Raw genomic sequence first — 23,858 nt, 5'->3', positions numbered from 1 at the left:
GCTGTGCTCAGAGTAGACGGACTGCAATTAATCAACCTAATGAAGACATTTTCATTCATTTCAATGAGTTTACTCATTGAATACAACCCACAGTCCCCATCCTAGGTTGGGAAAGATGCTCCTTTAGGGTTTGGAGGAATGCCTACTGTTTCTGCTGCCTTCTTTTACCAGGTAATTTTCTGAGCCCTGTGGCAAGGAAAGAGAGAGGTGATAGCAGTCATTTCATGAGTATGCTAAAGTTTGCGCATCATCCCTACATTAAATTACATCTAAGTGCAGCACTGGGAGGGGAGGCAACTTGCAGCCTGCAAGATGCCCCTTTCTCTTATTATTATCATATTCTCCTATTATTATAAGATCAGATTCCATTATTAAAAAGTAAGCCTCGGTGGCTGCTGAAAAACATATAGACACAACAGCAGGAAAGATCGGGAACAAAGATGAAGGCAATTCAGCTTTTCAGTTCATAAAGTACGGGAGGAAATTGTAATGTAAACATAAGAATATCTCATGGTATCCATGGCCAGTAAAATATGATCCAAATTGAATCAGCTACAATTGGTTTAATTTGCAATGAAGAGGCAATATCAATAGCATGATCCTCAGAAGGATGGGGAGATGAAACCGTCAAGTTATTCAAGACAGTGGCCTGGCTCAGATATAATAACAATCATGGTTTGTTGGTACAAGCACAAACTTCAGATTTGCACACACATACAAATACACACACACACGGTCTCTTTTGCACATGGCAGGAAGTTCCCACTTTTTGATAAGCTGCAGTTTCCTAAGAAAGTTGTGGTTCTTCCCAATGAACATGTGCAAGCTTTTTTGAACAAATTAAAGAACCTGATTTAATGAGGTGCTGTGCTGAAGCAACAGCCTACAGTGGGAGTACCCAATGTGGTACTACCAGATGTTCTGGTCAACTCCCAAAGCTCTGATCACTATGGTTCATGGTCAGGGATGATGGGGTTGTAGTTTGCAACATGTGGAGGCCTCTACAATGGCTACCATGGGGCTACAGATTCTGGTGAAATGTTCTTAGCACTGGTGTGCTAGAAACAAACCCCCGTGGCCAAACGTCCAACTGTGTTTTGAAAGGGTCCTGGTAGATGGGGAAAGGTTCTCTTCTGCTTGCTTGCACAGGATCCAGTGGGCCTTTTTAGCGCATAGAAGCCATGAAATCCAGTTACTATTGGATGACAAGTTGCGCCTGCTTCTTGTGTGTGCAATTGTGCTTCAGCTGCAATAGCAGTTAGTAGCTGGACTACAAAATTTAGAGCGCTAGCGTGCTAGCCCATGGAACCTAATTTCAAGCAAACACATTTATCATTGCATACGATCTGCAAAGATGCACGCAAACCGAATACCCAAATCTACAGTATGCACTGGTCCGGGTTTGCTGATTTCCATGTCTTTATTTTTGCTAAGCGCAAACAGCACTTTAGCTGTGCTCAGAAGGTGTATTTCTTGCATATTTCTGAACTGCACTTTGTGTCTCTTAGTTACAGAGTGCATAAGCCCATGCCCCCTGAAAGCCACTTCATACACTCTTATTATTTTTTCCAACACAGAAGTTAACAACAGTGTTATAAAAGCACATGCAGTAAAACTTAATGCACACAGCACAGATACCTTTGTCTTGTCCACATGTCGGATGTGATAACTCAGGGCAGAAAGGAAGCTTTTGATGGCCATGTACACTTTGTATTAAACATGCTTTTCCTGACCTGAATATTTCGTTTACAGCACGATCCTATACATATCTACACAGAAGCAGGCCCCGCTGATTTTAATGATACTTGCTTCCCAGTGAGTAATATAGGATCACAGCCTCAGTATCATAAAAGCAGCATTGAACGTTAAACATTTTAAAGCTACAGGTGTCATTGTTACGTGCATCTCTAAAGGGAAACAAACCCTAAAGAGCCAACTAAAAATAGTCCCATATAAGATGTACTGTATATTCCTGCGTATAAGACTACTTTTTAACCCAGGAAAATCTTCTCAAAAGTCGGGGGTCATCTTATACACCGGGTCGTATTTCTTATATGGTGAGTATATCCCAAACTCTATATTTTAACTGGAAAAGTTGGGGATCGTCTTATACGCTGGAATATATGGCATATATTCATCTGATGTATATTATAGCTTGCCGTAATATATTATTTAGTTTCTCCAGTTTCACACCGATAATTAACAGAGCACAAGAGACATAATAAACCGGGAATAATAGACAAGTGACTTCAGGGAGTATTTGAACCATGTCAATTCATATGTTATTTCTAAGCAACTCAATGGCAATATTTTACTATTAGATTATAATTTGTAGAAATAAAACCATGTATCTCCATGGAATTGAGGGCATATACCTAGGGGATGGCTTTTCACTGTAAGATTCTATCAAGGCTCCCTACTTTGGATGCTTAGATTCTGCAGCTCCCAAGAATTAACAATCGTCTACAAGACATGATAGGACTAAATGCAACGTCTCCCACAACTGTGATGTAGAAAACTGAATTCACCACAGTTCGCTCCTTAACACAACTTCTAGAGGTACAGGTGTCCTCAATAAAAGTTAGAAGGGTCCTGTTCCCCTTACAGAAAGCCCAATATGTTCCTAAGGAAAAACCACCAGTTAATTTAAACTGCTAAAGATGAAAGAAAATAGTTACTAATATATAACACACCATATACATTGATGTTCCACTGAGATAAACCAGGCTTGTGACCAGATATGCAGATTATTGGTTATAAGCAAGACCAACTGACTTACATTTTCAAGGCATTTGCTTTGCTATACTGACCCGCTAGTTCTTTTTTCACAAATCCTAAATTTTTCAAAGTGGCGCTCTCTCGTTTTTATTTTTCATTAACAGCTGCATTAAGGAAGCCAGCAGACTGTTTTGAAACAAATGCAAAGGCATGCATTTATATAAATACCGTTGGCGAAAATCTCACTTCAAAGCCTGTTTTCATGCAATTTTCAAAAGCCAGCTTCAACCGATAAGTGTTAATAAATGGAATAGCCCTGTGTGCAAGGCCACCAAATTCATTAGGCTCACATGTGTCTAGCCACATGTTAATAGATATTAGCTAATTAGACTGCTTATCACTTCACAATTCTTATTTATCCTCTTTGGGGTAAAATGTTTTCTTACATTTAGCAATGAAACGGGATGGAAAATAACAGAAGCCTTGGTGGGACTGTCTGGGAGTCTTCTGACAGCCCTCAGTAAGATGTTAAAGCGATCAGCCCCTGACATCTGTTAGCAAGGAGGCATTTTGAGGTAAAGGGCTCCCAAATCTGAAGAAATCAGGTGCTTAAACCAGTTTAACTTTTTCATGAGGTGATAGCCTTTGTGACATTATAATCTTTCCTCCTGATGTGACGCAAGGGTTTAAGTAGAAGAAAACAACTACTGGCTACTGGCGCCCCTCCTCTCACAGCAGGAGACAGGAGACTTCTTTTTTTAGGCACGAACATTAACAGATTATATATTCCAGTGAAAATAAAATAGGAATATCAATGAAACGCCACTTCTGTTGCCAAAAAGATAAAATAATTACATCTTTTGAGGCTGTCTGCAGGTGGAAAAACAGAATAGAAAGGACGCAATATGCTCCTGCCAGCTCACTGCTTATTAACATTCAGCCAGTAAACAAACTGACCATGAATCTGAGGAGAAAAACCAACTAATTAAATTATATATCCATGATGCTAGAAAGTGATAGCGTGTATTTGATGCTTCTACTTAGCACTTGCTTTTTTAAAGAGGAAAAATAACACTAAAATATATACAGCTGAACATGTAGCCACTCTAAACAGTAAAACAATAGGCAAGACAAATTAAAATAATGATTGCTTGGGGGAAAAATAATGTTGATGATTACTACAGCTTCTATTAATATAATGCAATTTACTGTTTACAGCCTGACTAGATCACACATATACTGAATTATAAAGATCTGCTACACTTTGCATAATCATTCCAATTACCTTTACATTTTGTCTCCTGCATTTGGTATTCCTTGGCATTTGTAATGCCTTCAACATTCATATCTGTGTGGCCTGGTAGGATCACTGAGCTAGTCCATGCTCTTGAAGCATGCAGGAATTGTGTAGGCTGGTGTCCGATTCTCAGCATATTGTTACTTTCACAGTGCCTTTTCTTACATAAATCCCTGTCTGTTATGTCTAGGATATTCCATTTGTATTTTCTGCCAGGAAAGTGCATCAGTCCATCCCAGGATGGAAGGCCATGTTCTAGAGGCTTGACAAACACTGGTTGACAAGCGGTTGGCATTGCCAAGATCTTGCTTAGCTGTGGAGTTCTGGAAAGCAAATGTTCCCCCACTTCTCTCGATCGGGTGGAATTCACATTCATCGCCCCCTGAATGCACCAGCAGAAGAAGGCAGAGGTTTTCCAGCCATGCACTTTCAGCCACCATGGTCAGTTTCCATTCGGTGCTGTTAAGCACATCGGTTTCCCTTCTACGAAATCCAGCAAAGGCAGTTAGGTTTAATTGTGCACAGGTAGAGCCAACGGATGCAACTTTCTCCAGCGCCACGTCTAGAACATGGGGCCCTGGGCAAGTTACCATCCATTTATTGCCTTGCTCCTATGATCATTTGAGGTCTTGTGGGTCGAAGCTGGTCATGAACAATTTTCAGATGCTTAAAACACAAAACATCAAGGATTCAGCCTTGTTTGACTTTGTTCTTATTGTAGGCTGACCTGAGGGACACTCTGTTACCTAAGGCCAACATTCTTATGTGGGCACGCTTAGCAGTTCCGGTCCTGCTACTATTGCCTCTCTCTGCTCGGCTTTGTGGCCGCAAGAATCAGGTGCCACTCCTACTACCTTGAGGGTTTTAACCCTGCTGGCCTTACGCACGTAGCAGGCAGCAGCAATGTAGAGCATCTCGCAGAGTTTAGACTTGCTAAAGTATATTCAGCTACACACTGCCAGAGGTAGTGGAATGTTGTAACTCAACAGCAATGTATGTATGAAAAAAAATTACATGAAAGATGTCTAAAGCTCTAACTTTCAATGTAGATAATATTAGTCATGGTTTCCTTCAGAGAAGTCTCAGGCAATTTCCAGTCATGAAAATTTGATGCAGATGGTTTTATTAGTCACGGCCGATGTTTCTGTAAAATGCCATTTTTTAAAAAGCGATATGAGGATGGGCATATATTTGCAAGAAACTAACTTGAATCTATTATGCATTCTGTTTTGAACAATTTCACTTGAGTGAAATTTCCCTTCACATATATGTAAAATGGTAATGGTAAGCAATGCACTTAACTATAAAGCAGAAATGCACAAGTTGCAATTGTGGTATGGAAAACTACGAGCCATTCTCCCATATTTGTTTAGTAGCCACACATTTTAAATCTATAATTTTCTAGCTGCAAGCCAAGGAAAAATATGAGCAACTGCAACCTCCTTCTAATTTGACGTGGTCAATAATAAAAAGGCTGCAAAAGTGCCTAAGGAAAGTGTCTGACTAGACTAAGAATAATTTGCAGTGAACTTTAAGTAGAACTTCCTTTGACTGTAATGGCATTTGCTTTGAAAACAAATATGACACCTTAAAGGTGTTTTTTTCATAAATGTGTTTCTACGTTAATTAGCAATAAGGAAACTGTATTTTTGTTCAACAGCTATTTTAAGACCGCACTTTCCTGTGACATTCATTTGCACATATTTTAATTGTGCACACCATAAAGTAAAATAAAAATGCCAAATAAGCCCATATCATTTTGGTTGAGTTGAAGGAGTGGGCTTGATCTTAATCCAGTGGCCTTCCATGCACAAAAGCCAGTTTCAGTTGCTTTAGAGATCAGGCCAAAGAATGAAGATCTATAGTAGATCCCCACTTCGGGACTGGTCGGTGGACATTGAACCTGAACATGTTGAACATGACTTAATTTCACAGTCTGTGGCATTGTGCCACCACTATGCTAGCACAACATGGGGTGCGCCAGTACAATAGCAAGAATGTGCCAGTATACTAGCAAAACCTGGTGCTGCTACAGACTACCTCAATGGGGCTGAGGCAGGATAGGGTGGTGATGTCAGGAATGCATGGCTTCACAACTCAGCCTCGCCACTCTGGCTGCTATTGCAAAAGTGGCTTCTGCAGCTAAACTGATGCAAGTCACTGAGTGCACTTTTAAAGCTGCACACCTCTTTAGGAGCCACGGACCTCTTTGTGCTTGTATATGTTGCTTTCCCCCTCAAAAATGTGCATAACGTTGTGTTCCGGTCCGATTCTACAGAAAGTAGCAGATGAGCCAAGGCAGGACAAGGCTGGAAGTGAGGCAAGACTGGAGGCAAGGCAGGATGAGGCCTGAGGTAAGGGCTAGGCCAGAAGCTGCAGTACCATGGATAGCTCCAAGTGAGCAACTTGTTCCGACAAGGGTTGGGAAGCAGATTGAGGCATTTGAAGCCTCTGCCTCCAGATTTCACCCCTAAGGAAAATTTCAGAGACAGAAAGGGCCAACTCTTTGAGCTAAAGATGGGCACTTTCTGTCTGTTCCAGAGCCCAGCATGCTCATGCTGGACTGGTGAAGTACAGTGGAAGGTATCTGGCTCCCTAGGAGAAGGGACCTGTGAGGACCTGGGTTCTGGCTTTGCTGGTCTGGGGCCTCCTCTGGGTGTGATTTTCTGCCAGCCTCAGTTGGAGTGGTCCCCTGATCTCCAGTGGCCAGCTCAAAGCCCTGAACTTGGTTCGGCTCCTCAGCTGGTGCCTCTGCAGCCTCTAACTCTTGTGTCTGGATTGCTTCTGGATTTAGATGGCGGTAACAAACCAACCATAGCAAGGGTTGTCTCTGTTGGAAGCAGCATCTCAGTCCCAAAAAAAGGTGTGATATGGTATCAGAGAAATGGGAAGGCACAAAAAGTGCTACAACTAAGACCTGAGGCGATTCACTGGTGAGAAGACCTTGGTTGACCATGGATTCATTTATGTAAGCATAAATCAACGTACCTGACACATAGTTAACATGGGATTTTTGTGATGGATATGTTTGACTGCAGGACAGACTCACAGAGGTTCAGCAGTAGCCAGTACAAACCTGCAGTTGCTGAATTCCTGACACTCAAGTTGCTACACTTGGTGGTATACTGGTATACTGTTGGTATACTGTTGCCCCCATCAAAAATGGCAAACACCTTTGAAATTAACGGGGATAGTAAACCAAGTATAGGCTTATTCACAAGATTTGAACCTGAAAGGTTTATAGGTCCTGCTTCCAATCACTCAATATATTTACAACTTCACATGAAAGCTGTAGAGAAGCTAGAAAGGTTTTATTTTCAAGAGGTTTATATCTAAGTCTCCCGAGTTTTTAAGCGTTGTTAGTCATGACTTTTGCTGCTGTCAGGTTTGTAATATGTTTAAACACGGATGTTGTAAGAAATCATCAAGACATACAGGCTTTGAACTTTGCAAAATTTCCTATTTCACTAAGGCAATAATACACTGCTGACATATAGGGAGGAAAATCATTAGCATGAGGATATTTTTTTTTGTGGGGGAAGGTTGTAGTGCCTCTTTTGTACTACACAAAACTTTTCTGCAGTACAATGTGATGAAGTGCTTGATTTCCAGAACAATCACAGTTCATACAGTGAATGCATATATAATGTTTGTTGGTGTCTCCCCTCCCACGCAAGATTCATTAGTTAAACAATTAACAATGGCGTTCCAAGGGAAACAAAACTGCACATACCGCATATTGTTCTAAGTGGATCTAAACACCAAAAAAAAAAATGTAGTGAATGTTTGCACCAGTCTCATGCCTACATCAATGTACACATGAGCATATTCCTTTGTATGCTGAGAAATAGCCCCCATCACCCTGGGCAGATGGAGAAATCCTTGTGGCCGTTGGTTACAACCACTGCCCACACATGAATGGGTTCACTCCCCTCCTCAGTTTGGGCACCTTGGTACACTTAGGCAGCTCAATGTGTCTTTTATGGGAAATGAGAGGTCTATGCATGCTCTTCCCCCTTCACTCAGTTAATAAGTCATAGACTTTCCATCTCCCACAAGAGCCCATTGTGGTATTTGTATGCGTACTTGTGCTTGCACACAGAGTGGGAAAGGGGAGCCAATGGAGACCCCCAGTGCTCAGGTGCAGTGACCATGTGAGGAAGGATCACATCTCATGTGTGCATCTGAGCCTGTTCTCACATGTGAACACTGAGCATCTTTCTTTTTTAGTTTCTACCTCTCTCTCTCTTTTTCTTTTTCGATTGTGAGTCTTTTCAATTAATACCAAATGTTTACCGTATTTTTCGCTCCATAAGACGCACTTTCTCCCTCCCAAAAAGGAAGGGGGAAGTCCGTGCGTCCTATAGAACAAAGGCTAGAGCCAGAGCTGCGTGCAGCGGGAAACCGGCTCTCGGGCTGCTTCCGTAACAGCGGAGAGGGTTGCTTCCCCCTCTCTCTCCCTCTCTCTCTTTCACCCCTTCCTTCCTTCTCTCTCTTTCTTTCTCTCTCTCACCCCTTCCTTCTCTCCCTCCCTTCCTCTTCCAACTTGAATAAAATATTGGGGGGGCAGGTAAGCCCCACCTCACATACCATATCAGCCTTTCTCAACCTGTGGGTCCCCAGATGTTGTTGAACTACAACTCCTATCACCCCTAGCTTGCAAGGCCAGAGCTCAGGGATGATGGGAGTTGTAGTCCAACAACATCTGGGGCCCCACAGGTTGAGAACCGCTGCAATTGATCTCAAGACAAAGTGCATGCACACTATATGAATAACAATGCCCATCAACATGGGGGGGACAACTTCCTCAAATATTTAATGGGGGGGGCAAAGGCACCTAGGCCTCTAGGAGTTGGCTGCTAGAACAATTCAAGAAAGCAAAATATTTTCCCCTTGTTTTCCTCCTCTAAAAACTAGGTGTGTCCTATGGTCAGGTGCATCTTATGGAGCAAAAACTATGGCATTTGAATGGTATTGCTTGCACTGATTCTCTAGGAGAAGCTGAACTACAAATTCATATTATGGCACTACTGAGATTTTTGCCTCTTTAAAAAAAACTAATAAAAATAGGGACAGCGAAACAGCTGTTTTCCTTAGTTTGTGTGGCATCATCTATTGGGTGTATCAGAGATAGGCTGTGGATCAATTGGGTATTTGTGTGTAACAAAGAAAGAGGGCATCTGTTTTCTAAATATATCTTCCTTACAACCCCCCCCCCCAAAGATACAGATGAAAGCTATAAGAACGACATGAAAGAAAATATGAAAAATGAGATTCTGAAATCCCAAAATTTAAGAGCTTTCCTGTTCCAGAAGTTAACAGGAGAGGATGTGGGTTGTTGTTGTTGTTGTTTGGTAGCTTCAGGAGGGAGGGAGGGCACCCTGTGCACAGCTGTTAAATCCAACTCATGTGCCTTCTACATCCCACCAAAGATGAGATGGGCAGTGACTGGGAGAGCAAGGCAGCAGATGCCTCAGATAGCAAAAATGCCTCGCGGGTGAGTTACTACTCCCATAGAATTTCAGCCCCATCTGTTTGTTTTGCCAGTTCCAGGAAAGGAAACACTTACTGATTGCTAGGCAACAAGTCGGCTCTGTCCTCAGAATAAACTATTTGAGAAAAAACAGTGCGCAGAAAAGGGTTTGCATGGTCCTTTCCATTTCCATCTCAATTATTTGGGAGCAATATTTCACATTTTCAACAGGATCAAGTGGAACATTTTTTTCTTCCTAGGCTTCTTCCTCTATAGGAATAAGGCTCTAAGAATGGGTACATATATCAGTCTTGAGAAATTGTTCAGTGACCATAATGAAACTTTTGGCTGAACCAAAGAAGCCTACAGTAAATGTAACCTGAAGCAATGAATACCGCAGAAGATGTAAACAGAGGTCTAAAAATAATTTCTTATGAGCTCTGAATATCAATGCACTGGGTAATCTGGGATGTCCAGCGGTAAACAATTTCAGACTCTTGCATCAAAACGAACCTCGCGCTTTTCTTTTGAGATCAGATCAACAGCTAAAACAAATTGTTTCACAATGTTCCCAACACCACTAGTAAAAAGTGCAGGTAGGGAACTATCAAAAAGTTGCCTGCGGGAGCTTATTTCCCCAGACAATATAAAGTCATTAATTACACTTTGTGGTAATTTAAAATATCACTATTCTGAATGTGCAAAGTATTCAGTGAGTCTCAGAGCCTCGCAGCATAATCTGTTATATTGCCTCTGATTGATAAATTACACATTTATGGTAATATTTCTGATTAGAAACATTGATACCAAAATACCTAACACCATAAACATTTGGTGCAGTTAACAGACAATACACAAGCTTTATATAAAAGCTGCCCTCAAAACATGGTGTTCTTTCATGAGTAATTTGCACTGAATATTAACAATGCAGACATATAATAGCCTTCAGTTCAACAGAAAAGCCATTACAGCAGCTTTACAATGAATGGAAGACCAGCAAGTATAGTGTGTGTGTGTACACACACACACACACACACACACACACACACACACACACACACACAAAGTGTGAAGCATAAATAATAGTCTAGGCATACAAATAAGGATGGAAAACACAAAAAGAATGCTGCAGATTTATAGAAACTAATCTCTTCTTTATAGAAACAGTCCTTTGTCCTAGACAACATTCAACTGGCAAAGTATAATCCTCTAAGATGTTATTGTTTTAACTTGCCCAGAAACAAAGGATGAAGGAACAAAGACAAAGTTCAGAACATGCAGATTGTTCACCCATTTCTGAATGGCAAGTTGGGCAATCACACATCCAAGCATTCTCACTGCAGTTTAAAAAATAAATCTTCTCTGACTGCTAAACAGGAGAACCCGATTAATTCAAAATTCTGTAGATGCACAAATTAGATATCTTCTCCATATCAATGGCCTTCTAGGAACCGCGGGGCTGAGAGTGGTTATTTTGCAGAGATCCTCAGATACACAGCCTTGCTTACGAACTACAGGAAGCGATAAGGGGTGTTTTCTTCCCCTTTTTTACGCTCTAAAATATGCATGCATCTGAGGGCAAAGAAGTGGGTTGGCATCAGTGAGAGAGATCAGCCAAGGCAAATGCAATCAGGCTTATGGCAATAGGTGCACCCAGGTCAGTCCTGGAAGCTAAATGTCCACGGGCCAAATCAAGCAATGCTAAATTATTGTTAATTTGTAGCAAAAATGCACATTTATGTTTTTAAAGAAAGGAAGAAGCTCAAGCGAATTATCTTCCCTCAACATGGGTCCGCTGCTACTGCCACATGAAGAATAAATTGCACAGTAGTCTTGTGGCAGGTAATTAAAATAGGAAGAACTCAGACCGGCCTATACAGTTTTAAAAAATACATATATATCACTATAGAAGTGCCATAAAGATATAGGCCTGCTTTCTGACATGTCAGCGTTAGAGAACTGATGGGTAGGCACAAGAGATAGGGTCTTTTTGGTGGCGGTTCGAAAGCTTTGCAATGCTCTCCCTCTCCTTGTTTAGATAGTTGTAGGGCACAGTGAAGCCAATATCTTTTTTTGTGAAACTAGGCAAAACCTGCCTGCTTTCCCCTTATTTTATCCAGTATACTTGAAGGAGCATCTCCACCCCCATCCTTCAGCCCTGACACTGAGCTCCAGCTCTGAGGGCCTTCTGGAGGTTCCTTCACGGTGAGAAGTGACAGGGAACCAGGCAAAGGGCCTTCTTGGTTGTGGCGCCCTCCCACCAAATGTCAAGGAAATAAACAACTATCTGACTTTTAAAAGACATCTGAAGGCAGCCCTGTTTAGAGAAGTTTCTAATGCTTCATCTTTATTATTATTATTAAGCTCACATGAGCATCATCACCTCTCAAATGGGTAGGGAAACTGCATCAGTGGCGATGTGCAGAATGCAATGCTCAGATGCCTTGCAACGCACACAAAACCTGAGAACAAGCATGGACTACTACACAATGTGTAATATGAAGGAACACTCTGTGTAGAGCAGTGATTCCCAAAGTGGGTGGTAACCACCCTTTTGGTACCTAAGGAGGTGCTAAGTGGCAAGGGGTGGTGGGTTTGGAGTATTCAAGTTAGAAGGTCACAGAGGAGCAATAAAGGCCTATCTCCAGAAAGGCCTACTGTTCACTTTAAGCATGCCACTCCCACAGGAGCGTAGAAAGGGAGGGGCGATGGGGGTGCTCCACCCCGGGCAGTGTGATCTCAAAAGGCGCCACGGCGGCTGCCCCTGCCCGCCCGCACTGCGTCCCCCGCCCCCAGAACACACGCCCTGCCCCTATGGGCACCCCGCCACGTCCCCAGAACGCACACCACACCCCTACGGGTGGCGCGCCACGTCCCCCAGAATGCACGCCAGCCCCGCCCCCGCCTGCTCTCTGCCCCCGGTGCTGGAGAAAGAAGCTCCACTAGTGCACTCCCATATATAAACGAATGTTCTGGAACCTTCTGGAACTTTCTACTTGTTTCTGTCAGGTAAGCTGGTATCACTGGATCAAGTTCATCAATTTTATTGAATTAGTTCCAACTAAATAGTTTTAATTAGATTTTGAATAAACGTGCAATTAATTGTCCCCTGTCTTGAATTTTAACTGTGTTATTAGAATCTTTAGTTGGTTGTGTAAACCACTATTTTGAATAATGCTTTTTATGGAGTACAGGCGTACTGGGGGATGAGTTTATGGAACGGAGGGGGCTGTCGGTTGCTCCCAAATGTTTGGGGACCACTGGTGTGCATAGTGTCACTAGTCCTGCTGGATCTCTCAGCGGCGTTTGACACCATCGACCATAACATCCTTCTGGACCGTCTAGAGGGGTTGGGAGCTGGGGGCACTGTTATACAGTGGTTCCGCTCCTTCCTCCTGGGCCGTGTTCAGAAAGTGGTGGTGGGGGATGAGTGTTCAGACCCCTGGGCTCTCACTTGTGGGGTGCCTCAGGGTTCTGTCCTCTCCCCCATGCTTTTTAACATCTACATGCAGCCGCTGGGAGAGATCATCAGGGGGTTTGGGCTGGGTGTTCATCAGTATGCGGATGATACCCAGCTCTACCTCTCTTTCAAATCAGAACCAGTGAAGGCAGTGAAGGTCCTGTGTGAGTGCCTGGAGGCGGTTGGAGGATGGATGGCGGCTAACAGATTGAGGTTGAATCCTGACAAGACAGAAGTACTGTTTGTTGGGGATAGGAGGCGGGCAGGTGTGGAGGATTCCCTGGTTCTGAATGGGGTAACTGTGCCCCTGAAGGACCAGGTGCGCAGCCTGGGAGTCATTTTGGGCTCACAGCTGTCCATGGAGGCGCAGGTCAATTCTGTGTCCAGGGCAGCTGTCTATCAGCTCCATCTGGTACGCAGGCTGAGACCCTACCTGCCTGCAGACTGTCTAGCCAGAGTGGTGCATGCTCTAGTTATCTCCCGCTTGGACTACTGCAATGCGCTCTACGTGGGGCTACCTTTGAAGGTGACCCGGAAACTACAACTAATCCAGAATGCGGCAGCTAGACTGGTGACTGGGAGCGGCCACCGAGACCACATAACACTGGTCTTGAAAGATCTACATTGGCTCCCAGTACGTTTCCGAGCACAATTCAAAGTGTTGGTGCTGACCTTTAAAGCCGTAAATGGCCTCGGTCCAGTATACCTGAAGGAGCGTCTCCACCTCCATCATTCTGCCCGGACACTGAGGTCCAGCACCGAAGGCCTTCTGGCGGTTCCCTCATTGCGAGAAGCCAAGTTGCAGGGAACTAGGCAGAGGGCCTTCTCGGTGGTGGCGCCTGCCCTGCGGAACACCCTCCCAACAGATGTCAAAAAAGAAAACAACTACCAGGCTTTTAGAAGACATTTGAAGGCAGCTCTGTTCAAGGAGGCTTTTATTAATAGATTACTGTGTTTTATTTTTCTGTTGGATGCTGCCCAGAGTGGCTGGGGAGAGCCAACCAGATGGGCGGGGTATAAATAATAAATTATTATTATTATTATTATTATTATTATTATTATTATTATTATTAACAGATGAATGGAGCACTGGGGAAAATGAGGTCACATGGAGCTCTACGTACTACAGCTTGTATTGCAGAACCTCAACCTTGGGGGGGGGGGATACAGAAAAGCTCTTACCAGTACGAAATAAATTCACATACCTGACATGCTGCTGGGAATCAGCAAAAGGTAGTCATTCTCATTTCTCTTTTTCACCAGTTATCACCTGTCAAGGATTTAAAAAGAGAACAATTTCAACAAGTGTAGCAAACAGAACACCAGAACAAACAGAACAGCTGTTTTAATTATTGACATTTCAATGTTTTGATGTGACTGTTTTATTAATACCAGTAAAGGGTTTCTTTCTTAGTTTCTTTCTTTCTTTCTACACTTTGCAAACTGCTTAGAAGCTTATTTTGGCACGAAGTAGTACCGTATTAACAACAAAAACAACAACAACAACAACAACAACATGTTTGCCACATGTTCCCTATATATTTATTAAATATTTATCTTAAACCTGTCTTTCAGCCCCCAACCCCTCAAAATGGCTAAGAATTAATGGTTAGACCATTACAACAAAAGAAACACAACTCAATACCAGACCACTAAGTATCAATGGAAACTGGTCCATGAGAATGAATGGGATGCTCTTCCCCATTCATGAGAATGAATGGGGAAGAGAGCTTGAGGTACAGTGGTACCTCGCAAGACGAATGCCTCGCACAACGAAAGACTCGCTAGACAAAAGCGATTCTTTGTTGCCTTGCAAGACGAAGCTTTCTATTGCCACGTCTCGCAAGACGATTTTTCCCCAGCTGTTTTTTTTTTTGCCGTCTGCCATTTGTTTCCACAAGACGAAAATTTTCGTAAGATGGCACGACCCACAGAACAAATTATTTTCATCTTGCGAGGTACCACTGTATACCAATAACACTTCTGCTTGCATTCCCAGTTGACCTGGCATGGCATCGTCATAGCACTGCATTTCCTTTGCTAACATAGCTTTCCTCCCTCAAAAAGTAAATGACAAGCTCCACTACCTGAAACGTGGCCCATAAATTTAATATAAAATGAGGCATGTTCGTTCCTTATTGGCACCTAGTACTCTAAAAAATGAGGACCCAGGTGGTGCTGTGGGTTAAACCACTGAGCCTAGGGCTTGCTGATCAGAAGGTCGGCGGTTCGAATCCCTGTGACGGGGTGAGCTCCCGTTGCTCGGTCCCAGCTCCTGCCACCCAAGCAGTTCGAAAGCACATCAAAATGCAAGTACAGTGGTACCTCGGTTTATGAACACAATTGGTTCCGGAAGTCTGTTCATAAACTGAAGCGTTCATAAACTGAAGCGAACTTTCCCATTGAAAGTAATGGAAAGTGGATTAATCTGTTCCAGACGGTCCGCGGGGTACTTAAACTGAAGCGTTCATAAACTGAAGCGAACTTTCCCATTGAAAGTAATGGAAAGTGGATTAATCCGTTCCAGATGGGTCCGCGGAGTACTTAAATTGAAGCGTTCATAAACTGAAGCATGGGTGTAATTGGTTCCGGAAGTCTGTTCATAAACTGAAGCGTTCATAAACTGAAGCGAACTTTCCCATTGAAAGTAATGGAAAATGAATTAATCCGTTCCAGATGGGTCCGCAGTGTTCATAAACCGAAAATTCATAAACCGAGGTGTTCATAAACCGAGGTTCCACTGTAGATAAATAGGAACCGCTACAGCGGGAAGGTAAACGGCGTTTCCATGTGCTGCTCTGGTTTGCCAGAAGCGGCTTTGTCATGCTGGCCACATGACCTGGAAGCTGTACGCCGGCTCCCTCGGCCAATAATGCGAGATGAGCACCGCAACCCCAGAGTTGGTCACGACTAGGTCCCTTTACTCTAAAAATACAAAAATTCCTTCAGTAGCACCTTAAAGACCAACTAAGTTTATATTTTGGTATGAGCTTCGACTCAGAACAACACGGCTACCTACCTGTATCTAAAAATACACTTTTTAGAAACCACAAGCCCTGGTATGAATGACACTTGAAGCCAGGGGTCAGCAAACTTTTTCGGCAGGGGGCTGGTCCACTGTCCCTTAGACCTTGGGGGGGGGGCGGACTATATTTTGGGTGGGGGGAAGAAAAGAACGAATTCCTATGCTCCACAAATAACCCAGAGATGCATTTTAAATAAAAGCACACATTTTACTTATGTAAAAACACCAGGCAGGCACCACAAAAATAATATAGATGTTAGACTGGCTCCCTCCTTGTTGTTCTGCCAACAGGTGAATACTTGGTCCAACAAGTATTCTTGGAATTGGCTGCTTCTAATGAAAGGGCTAGTATCGTGCTGTTTCTATTTTAATCATTTGTATGTTTTTAATAGCTTTTATACAGATAGATGTAGTTTTAATTCTATCAATGATTGTTTTTAATGACGGTTTTTCCCTATGTTTTTAGCTGTGTCTGGGGAAAAGGAAGGGTATAAATCAAGGGTCCCCAAACTAAGGCCCGGGGGCTGGATGCGGCCCAATCGTCTTCTCAATCTGGCCCGCAGACGGTCCAGGAATCAGCATGTTTTTACATGAGTAGAATGTGTCCTTTTTAAAATGCATCTCTGGGTTATTTGTGGGGCATAGTAATTCGTTCATATATTTTTCAAAATATAGTCCGACCCCCCACAAGGTCTGAGGGACAGTGAACCGGCCCCCTGCTGAAAAAGTTTGCTGCCCCCTGGTATAAATAAATATATTATATCCCCTCTGGTAGCCTGCACTTGGCTAGTGTTACATGTAAACCAGGCCAGTACCTCTAAATTGAGATACATTTGAGATGCTCACAGCTGATAGAAGCTTGTATCACATCATCATTGTCATCATCTTGGAAGTTGGCAAGGGGGTTATATTGCGTTTTACAGTTTTTGCTAGTAGTAGCCCTGTCAATCACATTTTTAGGATGCTGTTCAGACTCTCCTGGAATGAAAGACATACTGTGTGTTTGTTATAGTGATGAAATTTGCTTTCAAGAAAACGAGGTCTAGCTAACGTATTTTACCGTGTATAACATGCGCCTGTGTATAAGTCCCCTATTTTGGGGGGATCCAAATTAAAGAAATGGAAGGAAATTGCCCAGTTGTTTAGCTTTGGGGGAGGGGGGGAGTTGCCCAGAGTTGCCAACAATCGCTTACCTGCCTGACCGCCACTGACAATCACAAGCCTCCCAGAAGCCGCCCAACATCTGTCTGCTTGCCACCAGCCGCTGCCAATCAACTGCTCAATTGCCACAGCAGCAGCCAATTGACAGCAGGCCTTGCCTCAGCCACCAATCACCTGCCCACTCACCAGACAATCTCATGCTTGCAGCTGCTAACAATCGCCCGCCCCCCTCTGCACTATCCGTGTATAAAACAACACCAATTGTGAACATTTAGTTATAATAATAAAAACGTTGTCTTATACACGATAAAATACGGTACTTCCTTTACAAGCTTTTGCTAATAATAACAACAACAACCCTTTAATGTCTCAAAGGCTTTCCCTAGGGGCTGTAGGGAAGATCTGAAATGCTGTTCTTTCTAGTTTAGTTCATTATTAGTTTAATGCACTTATTTCTTACATCCTGCTCTACTTTTAAGAAACAGCTGTTTGGGGAGAAGTTTATTTTGAGTGGATTCGTATAATGCATCAGAATGCAATAAAATTCATTATTTGTGTGTTTTAATGCACCGCTTGGGCTTCCTTTAAAGCATAGCATTGTCCTATTAATATAATGAATAAAAAAATAAATTCCCACGAAGAAGCCCAGCAAATGAAACAGGACATTCTTTCTACTTAGATTATTTCCAGTGAGGAATCCCTCCATGATATTTATGAGGGATATTATCCTCTAGCTCCCCCCTGTGGGTATCTGATATTATTCTTTTGGAAGACATCCTGTTCATACAGTAAGTAGCCAGAATTTAGCATGTAAACAATATATAAGGAAGGTAGCATTCCATTTGGAATGGGGAAAAGCTTTGATAACACTTTAGCAACCAAACCTTCTTTTGCTATCTCTTTCAGCCCGGAAAATCAATGTGTTGTTACGAGGTGCTATACTATATCAATCCCTTAATATAAATCAGTTTACATTAGGGTTTGCATGGCATTCTGCCATTGAATGCTTAACATTAAAAACCAGACCTTCTCAAAATGGGGTAGAGATGGACTGGTGAGAAACGGTTAATTCACTCGAAATCTGAAATTATTTTTAATACGGAAAAGAGCATTTACTTATCAAGGCCATGCAGTGGAGGCTATGTACCTTGCTCCAGCGGTACTTCCTACAAATAGACTCTGAACAGAAGAGCGAGACTATTCAGCGCAATTAGTAAATGAACATTACTCATCCACCCACACTGGAATCATGTAGATCAATGGTAAAAGTATGTTTACGCTGAAATCGGAAAGGTTTGTTTCCCAACAAGAGTAATACATTAAAGAGCATGTCACTACTGCATTTGTCTATTAAGACATTGTTCTGACAAGACATTCCATATTTTGCTATCCATATGGGTAACCCTAGTTTCTGTATGCGCAATACCGATAATGAAGAGCAGTGAAAAATGGTTTAAGAAATGCAATATGTTCTCCAGTTACAATCCTTCCGGAACACAGACATCCTATTTAGCTTATTTTCCACTGGTCCAACTCCCCCCCCTCTTTTTACTCAGAGACTCGCAGAGGTGCTCTAAATAATTTATCTCATGAATGAGGCACAGTTTCTCTCATTCCAAGTGAAAGCGGAAATTTTGTTTAAAATTTTAGTGATAGCAGATGGAATTTTCTTCACTGCCCTTTCATAACAAAAGACACGTTTGACGTTAAACTTTCCTTGTTTTTCGCTGAATCGATTCAGAACACATTAGCTCTCATTTAAATGTCAATAAGGGACAGTTTATCTTCTGTGTTAATTTTCATTACCGTTCTTTGCGCAGTCAGTAAATGATAAGTTGTTTTCTGTCATCATTTCCAGGGCATAGTGAATTACTCACTAGCTCTGGAAAAAGGCTAATAAAATGTCAACTGGCAATACAACAATTTTTAGGCAACTTTATTAGAAGACACATGAATCATAATCTCTAACTGGCTGTCTTACCTTTAAAAAAAATCTTCTCCAAAAAGTGCATACATGATTTTTTTTTTAAGACAAAGGCAACTTTGAGGGTTGCCATACGTCTGGGATATCCAGTATACTGGAGTTGGCAGCAGAGTCCGGCTGGAAACCGGCCAAATCTCCGGGAAAATCCGGACGTATGGCGGCAGTGCCGTTTTTGCCAACTTCCCATAAAAATAGCTCAAAGAAACTCAACAACTTTGGGCAGAACTAAAAATACATTTAAAGCACAACTGTACATTTCCCCAAAGAATGCTGGGAACTTTAGCAGTGTGAGGGGTAAACTACAGTTCCCAGCATTCTTTGGGGGAATGTATGTGCTTTAAATGTGCTTTCTATATACCTTTGGTGGGCATGCAACCAGTTCTTGTGGTGATACATTGGGCCTACTCAGATAATAATAATAGTGTAATAATAATTTATTATTTATACCCCGCCCATCTGGCTGGGTTTCCCCAGCCACTCTGGGCGGCTTCCAACAGAAAAGTAAAATACAATAGTCTATTGAACATTAAAAGCCTCCCTAAACAGGGCTGCCTTCAGATGTCTTCTAAAAATCTGGTAGTTGTTTTCGTAAAATTCAATCGACGAACTAATAGCAGGGGAACGTCTCCGGGTCACATGCGTCCCTTCTGTGACTGTACACAGAATTTAAAGATCAAGTCAGAGTGCATAGCTTTTCCCTACACCTTTATTCTCCCTGAAACATTCCGAAGATTGAAAGGAAAAGACAGATTCTGCTCTGTATTCTGTATTCTGCTCTGGTCAGACCTCACCTGGAGTACTGTGTCCAGTTCTGGGCACCACATTTCAAAAAGGATACTGACAAGCTGGAACGTGTCCAGAAGAGGGCAACCAAAATGGTCAAAGGCCTGGAAACGATGCCTTATGAGGAACGGCTTAGGGAGCTGGGTATGTGTAGCCTGGAGAAGAGAAGGTTAAGGGGTGATATGATAGCCATGTTCAAATATTTAAAAGGATGTCATATAGAGGAGGGAGAAAGGTTGTTTTCCTCTGCTCCAGAGAAGCGGACACGGAGCAATGGATTCAAACTACAAGAAACAAGCTTCCACCTAAACATTAGGAAGAACTTCCTGACAGTAAGAGCTGTTCGACAGTGGAATTTGCCGCCAAGGAGTGTGGTGGAGTCTCCTTCTTTGGAGGTCTTTAAGCAGAGGCTTGACAGGCATATGTCAAGAATGCTTTGATGGTGTTTCCTGCTTGGCAAGGGGTTGGACTGGATTGCCCTTGTGGTCTCTTCCAACTCTATGATTCTATAAGATTTCGGGATAGGGGAAGATCAGAACGCAGAAGTCCTGTTTACACAATGTGAACCATGCATCCAGAATATGTGGAGGGGAGAGCAAGACCACCCCTACTTTCTCTGTTCTGGTTCTCCACACACCTTCATCCAGACTGTTGGATGAAGTGGGATATGGCAAGGGGGAGGGAAGAGAGAAGGGACACATGCCTTCCGCTCCCATGCTGAAATTCTCAATGTGGACACCTGCCTTTTGCCCCCCACTCCAACGCCAGCCAGCCTAATCACAGTTCCAGAGGGACAGATGATTTTAATCAGGGAAACAGCAGAAGGAAAAACTTAAAACTTGTCCTCCATCACCACTTCCAGGGTCAAAATTAGCAGCAACCCCCCAATTATTTGCTTTGAAGTTAATAAAATTACCCTGGGAGGTCCACTCACAGATCAGTTTGTCCCTCAGCCTCCTGTTGAAATTACTGAAATGCACAAGCAGTTGAAAAGAACGGTTTCATTTTATATATATGAAAAAAATACATTCTCAGCCAGATCTTTAGAAGATTTTTCATCTGAGTAATTCAAAAAGTTTTCCAACATGGTTTTTCAGAATACTCAGTCATTCAAAAGAGTAAGAGAGAAACAAATACTGTATCCACATATCTTTTTTTTAAAAGCCCTCACATAAAAACACTAACAGCAGACATTCCCAGGTGTCCCTATTTTCCAGGCACAGTGCTGGTTTTACCATCCCGGTTTCTGATTTGATCCTGGAATGTCTCCCTTTTCATTAGAACGTTCCTATTTCCATTGGAAAAATGTTGGAAGGTATGGAGTTATGTGACCCACAAGCACGGAGATAAGTAACTTCACAACCTTTAGAAGACATCTAAGGAAGGGGAAAGTGTTTTAGACTATTCTTCTCCAGTAAGTAGGGAAGGATCTGCCACTGGGCTGTGGGCTCCCCTAAGGTAGATCACATCAGTGACCCTGCCACAGAACAGATATACAATAATGGAGGAGGGAGAAAGATTGTTTTCTGCTGCTCCAGAGAAGTGGACACGGAGCAATGGATTCAAACTTCAAGAAAGAAGATTCCACCTAAACATTAGGAAGAACTTCCTGACAGTAAGAGCTGTTCGGCAGTGGAATTTGCTACCAAGGAGTGTGGTGGAATCTCCTTCTTTGGAGGTCTTTAAGCAGAGGCTTGACAGGCATATGTCAGGAATGCTTTGATGGTGTTTCCTGCTTGGCAGGGGGTTGGACTGGATGGCCCTTGTGGTCTCTTCCAACTCTATGATTCTAATAATAATAATAATAATAATAATAATAATAATAATAATAATAATAAATGGGTTCCATACATCCACCATGTGCATACATGCCAAAATAATGAGGGAAAAGGCACCGTCATAACAACAATTTGAAAAGTGTACTTTCAGTCAAGCTTCTGCTTCTGAACTTCTATGGTATAAAGTTCTCCGTGCTTAAAAGTTATGCACAATTAGGCTAGAATCCCTCAAGTCTACCTTATGGGTGAATGAGCACAAAGTACTGCAAACTGGTGTCATTTATTCTCTATGGAGCAGGAAGAAGATCTAAGATGCTGTTGGCCTACTTATGGAAGGCCCAGTGGGAACAATCTGAGGTTGCCTCCTCTGCTGCTTGTTTCAATATCTTTTTCTTCTTAGAAATGCAATTTTTACTGACTTGGTTTCAATAACACCTATCAAAAGCTCTTCATGTTTGCCTTATTTGATTTGGTCCTCATCTGGGGAACCAGCCCACATAAAGTATGTGGAAAGTATGTTTAAAAATGCCCTCACTTCATGCGCAGCATCAAAAATCATGTTCTGGGGGTTATTTGAACTCTTCCACGTGTGTGTATTAGAAACTTTGTAAAGTGAAAGAGATGGATTGGGCAATTTTCACATAGGCAAAAGTCATATGGTTGATGTAATCTATTAGATCAGTGAATCAGCTATGTAATCTTTGTCCAGTTCCTCAGGTGACAGTCACATGTCTTCTGCACCTGGTGAAGTTTTTGTTTGGAGAAAAGGCAAGTAAGAAGGGAAGTGAGAGAGGTGTACAAGATGGTATATATAGAAAGTAAATAGGAGAGCAGCTAATCTTTGAAACATTTACCGGTACACCTGCAATTAAAATCGTATTCCTTTCATTATTAATGTTAGCAATTTGATATTATTGTTCTCATATGGAAGAAATGTTCTCATTTGACAGATCATTCAAACCCTAGCGCTATATTACCTTTGTATAAAAGGTCACAATTTAAATTTACAGAACTAAATATGGTCTCTTTTATGGTAATAGCTATTCCTTTGAATGAAACCGGATGGTAAACTTAAATTTCTTCCTGCATTTATATTTTCACAGTGCCTAGCTTCACGAAGTGAATTGTTTCTTTAAATGTCAAATGGAATGTGAAATGCAGCAATGGTACAATAACAATTTAATGTAATTGTACAGGTACACACTTGTATAATTCTGTACACATTTATGGGAAGAGAAAAAGAATATTGCTAATTACAATCCAGGATACACACAGTGCTATTTTTCTAGAAAAAGAGGTGTTAGAACTCACCACTTTCCTCGTTCTTTTATACAGTGGTACCTCGGTTTATGAACACAATTGGTTCCGGAAGTCTGTTCATAAACTGAAGCGAACTTTCCCATTGAAAGTAATGAAAAATGGATTAATCTGTTCCAGACAGTCCGCGGAGTACTTAAACTGAAGCGTTCATAAACTGAAGCGAACTTTCCCATTGAAAGTAATGGAAAGTGGATTAATCCGTTCCAGACGGGTTCGCGGAGTACTTAAATTGAAGCGTTCATAAACTGAAGCATGGGTGTAATTGGTTCCGGAAGACTGTTCATAAACTGAAGCATTCATAAACTGAAGTGAACTTTCCCATTGAAAGTAATGGAAAATGAATTAATCCGTTCCAGATGGGTCCGCAGCATTCATAAACCGAAAAATCATAAACCGAGGTGTTCATAAACTGAGGTTCCACTGTAATGGCAATGGCGCCCACCTGAGAGGTGCCAGAACTGAGTTACGATCCTTAGAAATATGACCCTCACCCCTTTGACTGAAAGGGGTTTTCTCATTCAGAATACAGTCGTACCTCGGTTTAAGTATTTTCAGTTTAAGTACTCCGCGGACCTGCCTGGAACGGATTAATCCACTTTCCATTACTTTCAATGGGAAAAGTTATCTTCAGGTTAAGTACGGACTTCCGGAACCAATTGTGTTTGTAAACCGAGGTACCACTGTATTCCAGAGCAGTCCTGCATCAAGAAGCAATCTTTTAACAACTATCACCTGCTGAAATATAGCACCCAAATATTTTAGGGCACTTAACACTGCCCCTCAAATTGACAGAAACATATGCCAAATACTTTGGCCCAGCCTTATAGGTTGTCAAAGGCTCGTGAAAGGGCATGCCTGT

General features: G+C 42.2%; 1 protein-coding gene across 5 annotated transcripts in view; it reads right to left on the bottom strand.

Moving 5' to 3' along the window:
- THRB (thyroid hormone receptor beta) overlaps nucleotides 1-23,858 on the bottom strand; it is a 202,731-nt gene that overhangs the window by 51,149 nt on the left and 127,724 nt on the right. For all 5 annotated transcript variants that reach the window (XM_035128990.2, XM_035128988.2, XM_060280665.1 and 2 more), the window contains exon 4: nucleotides 14,154-14,218. In XM_035128990.2, the coding sequence (XP_034984881.1) occupies nucleotides 14,154-14,160 (7 nt within the window). In that variant the 5' untranslated portion in view covers nucleotides 14,161-14,218. The remainder of the gene's footprint in view (nucleotides 1-14,153; nucleotides 14,219-23,858) is intronic.

Source organism: Zootoca vivipara, chromosome 12 (assembly GCF_963506605.1).
Source record: "Zootoca vivipara chromosome 12, rZooViv1.1, whole genome shotgun sequence".
Taxonomy (NCBI): domain Eukaryota; kingdom Metazoa; phylum Chordata; class Lepidosauria; order Squamata; family Lacertidae; genus Zootoca; species Zootoca vivipara.
This window is presented reverse-complemented; position numbering and strand designations above follow the sequence as displayed.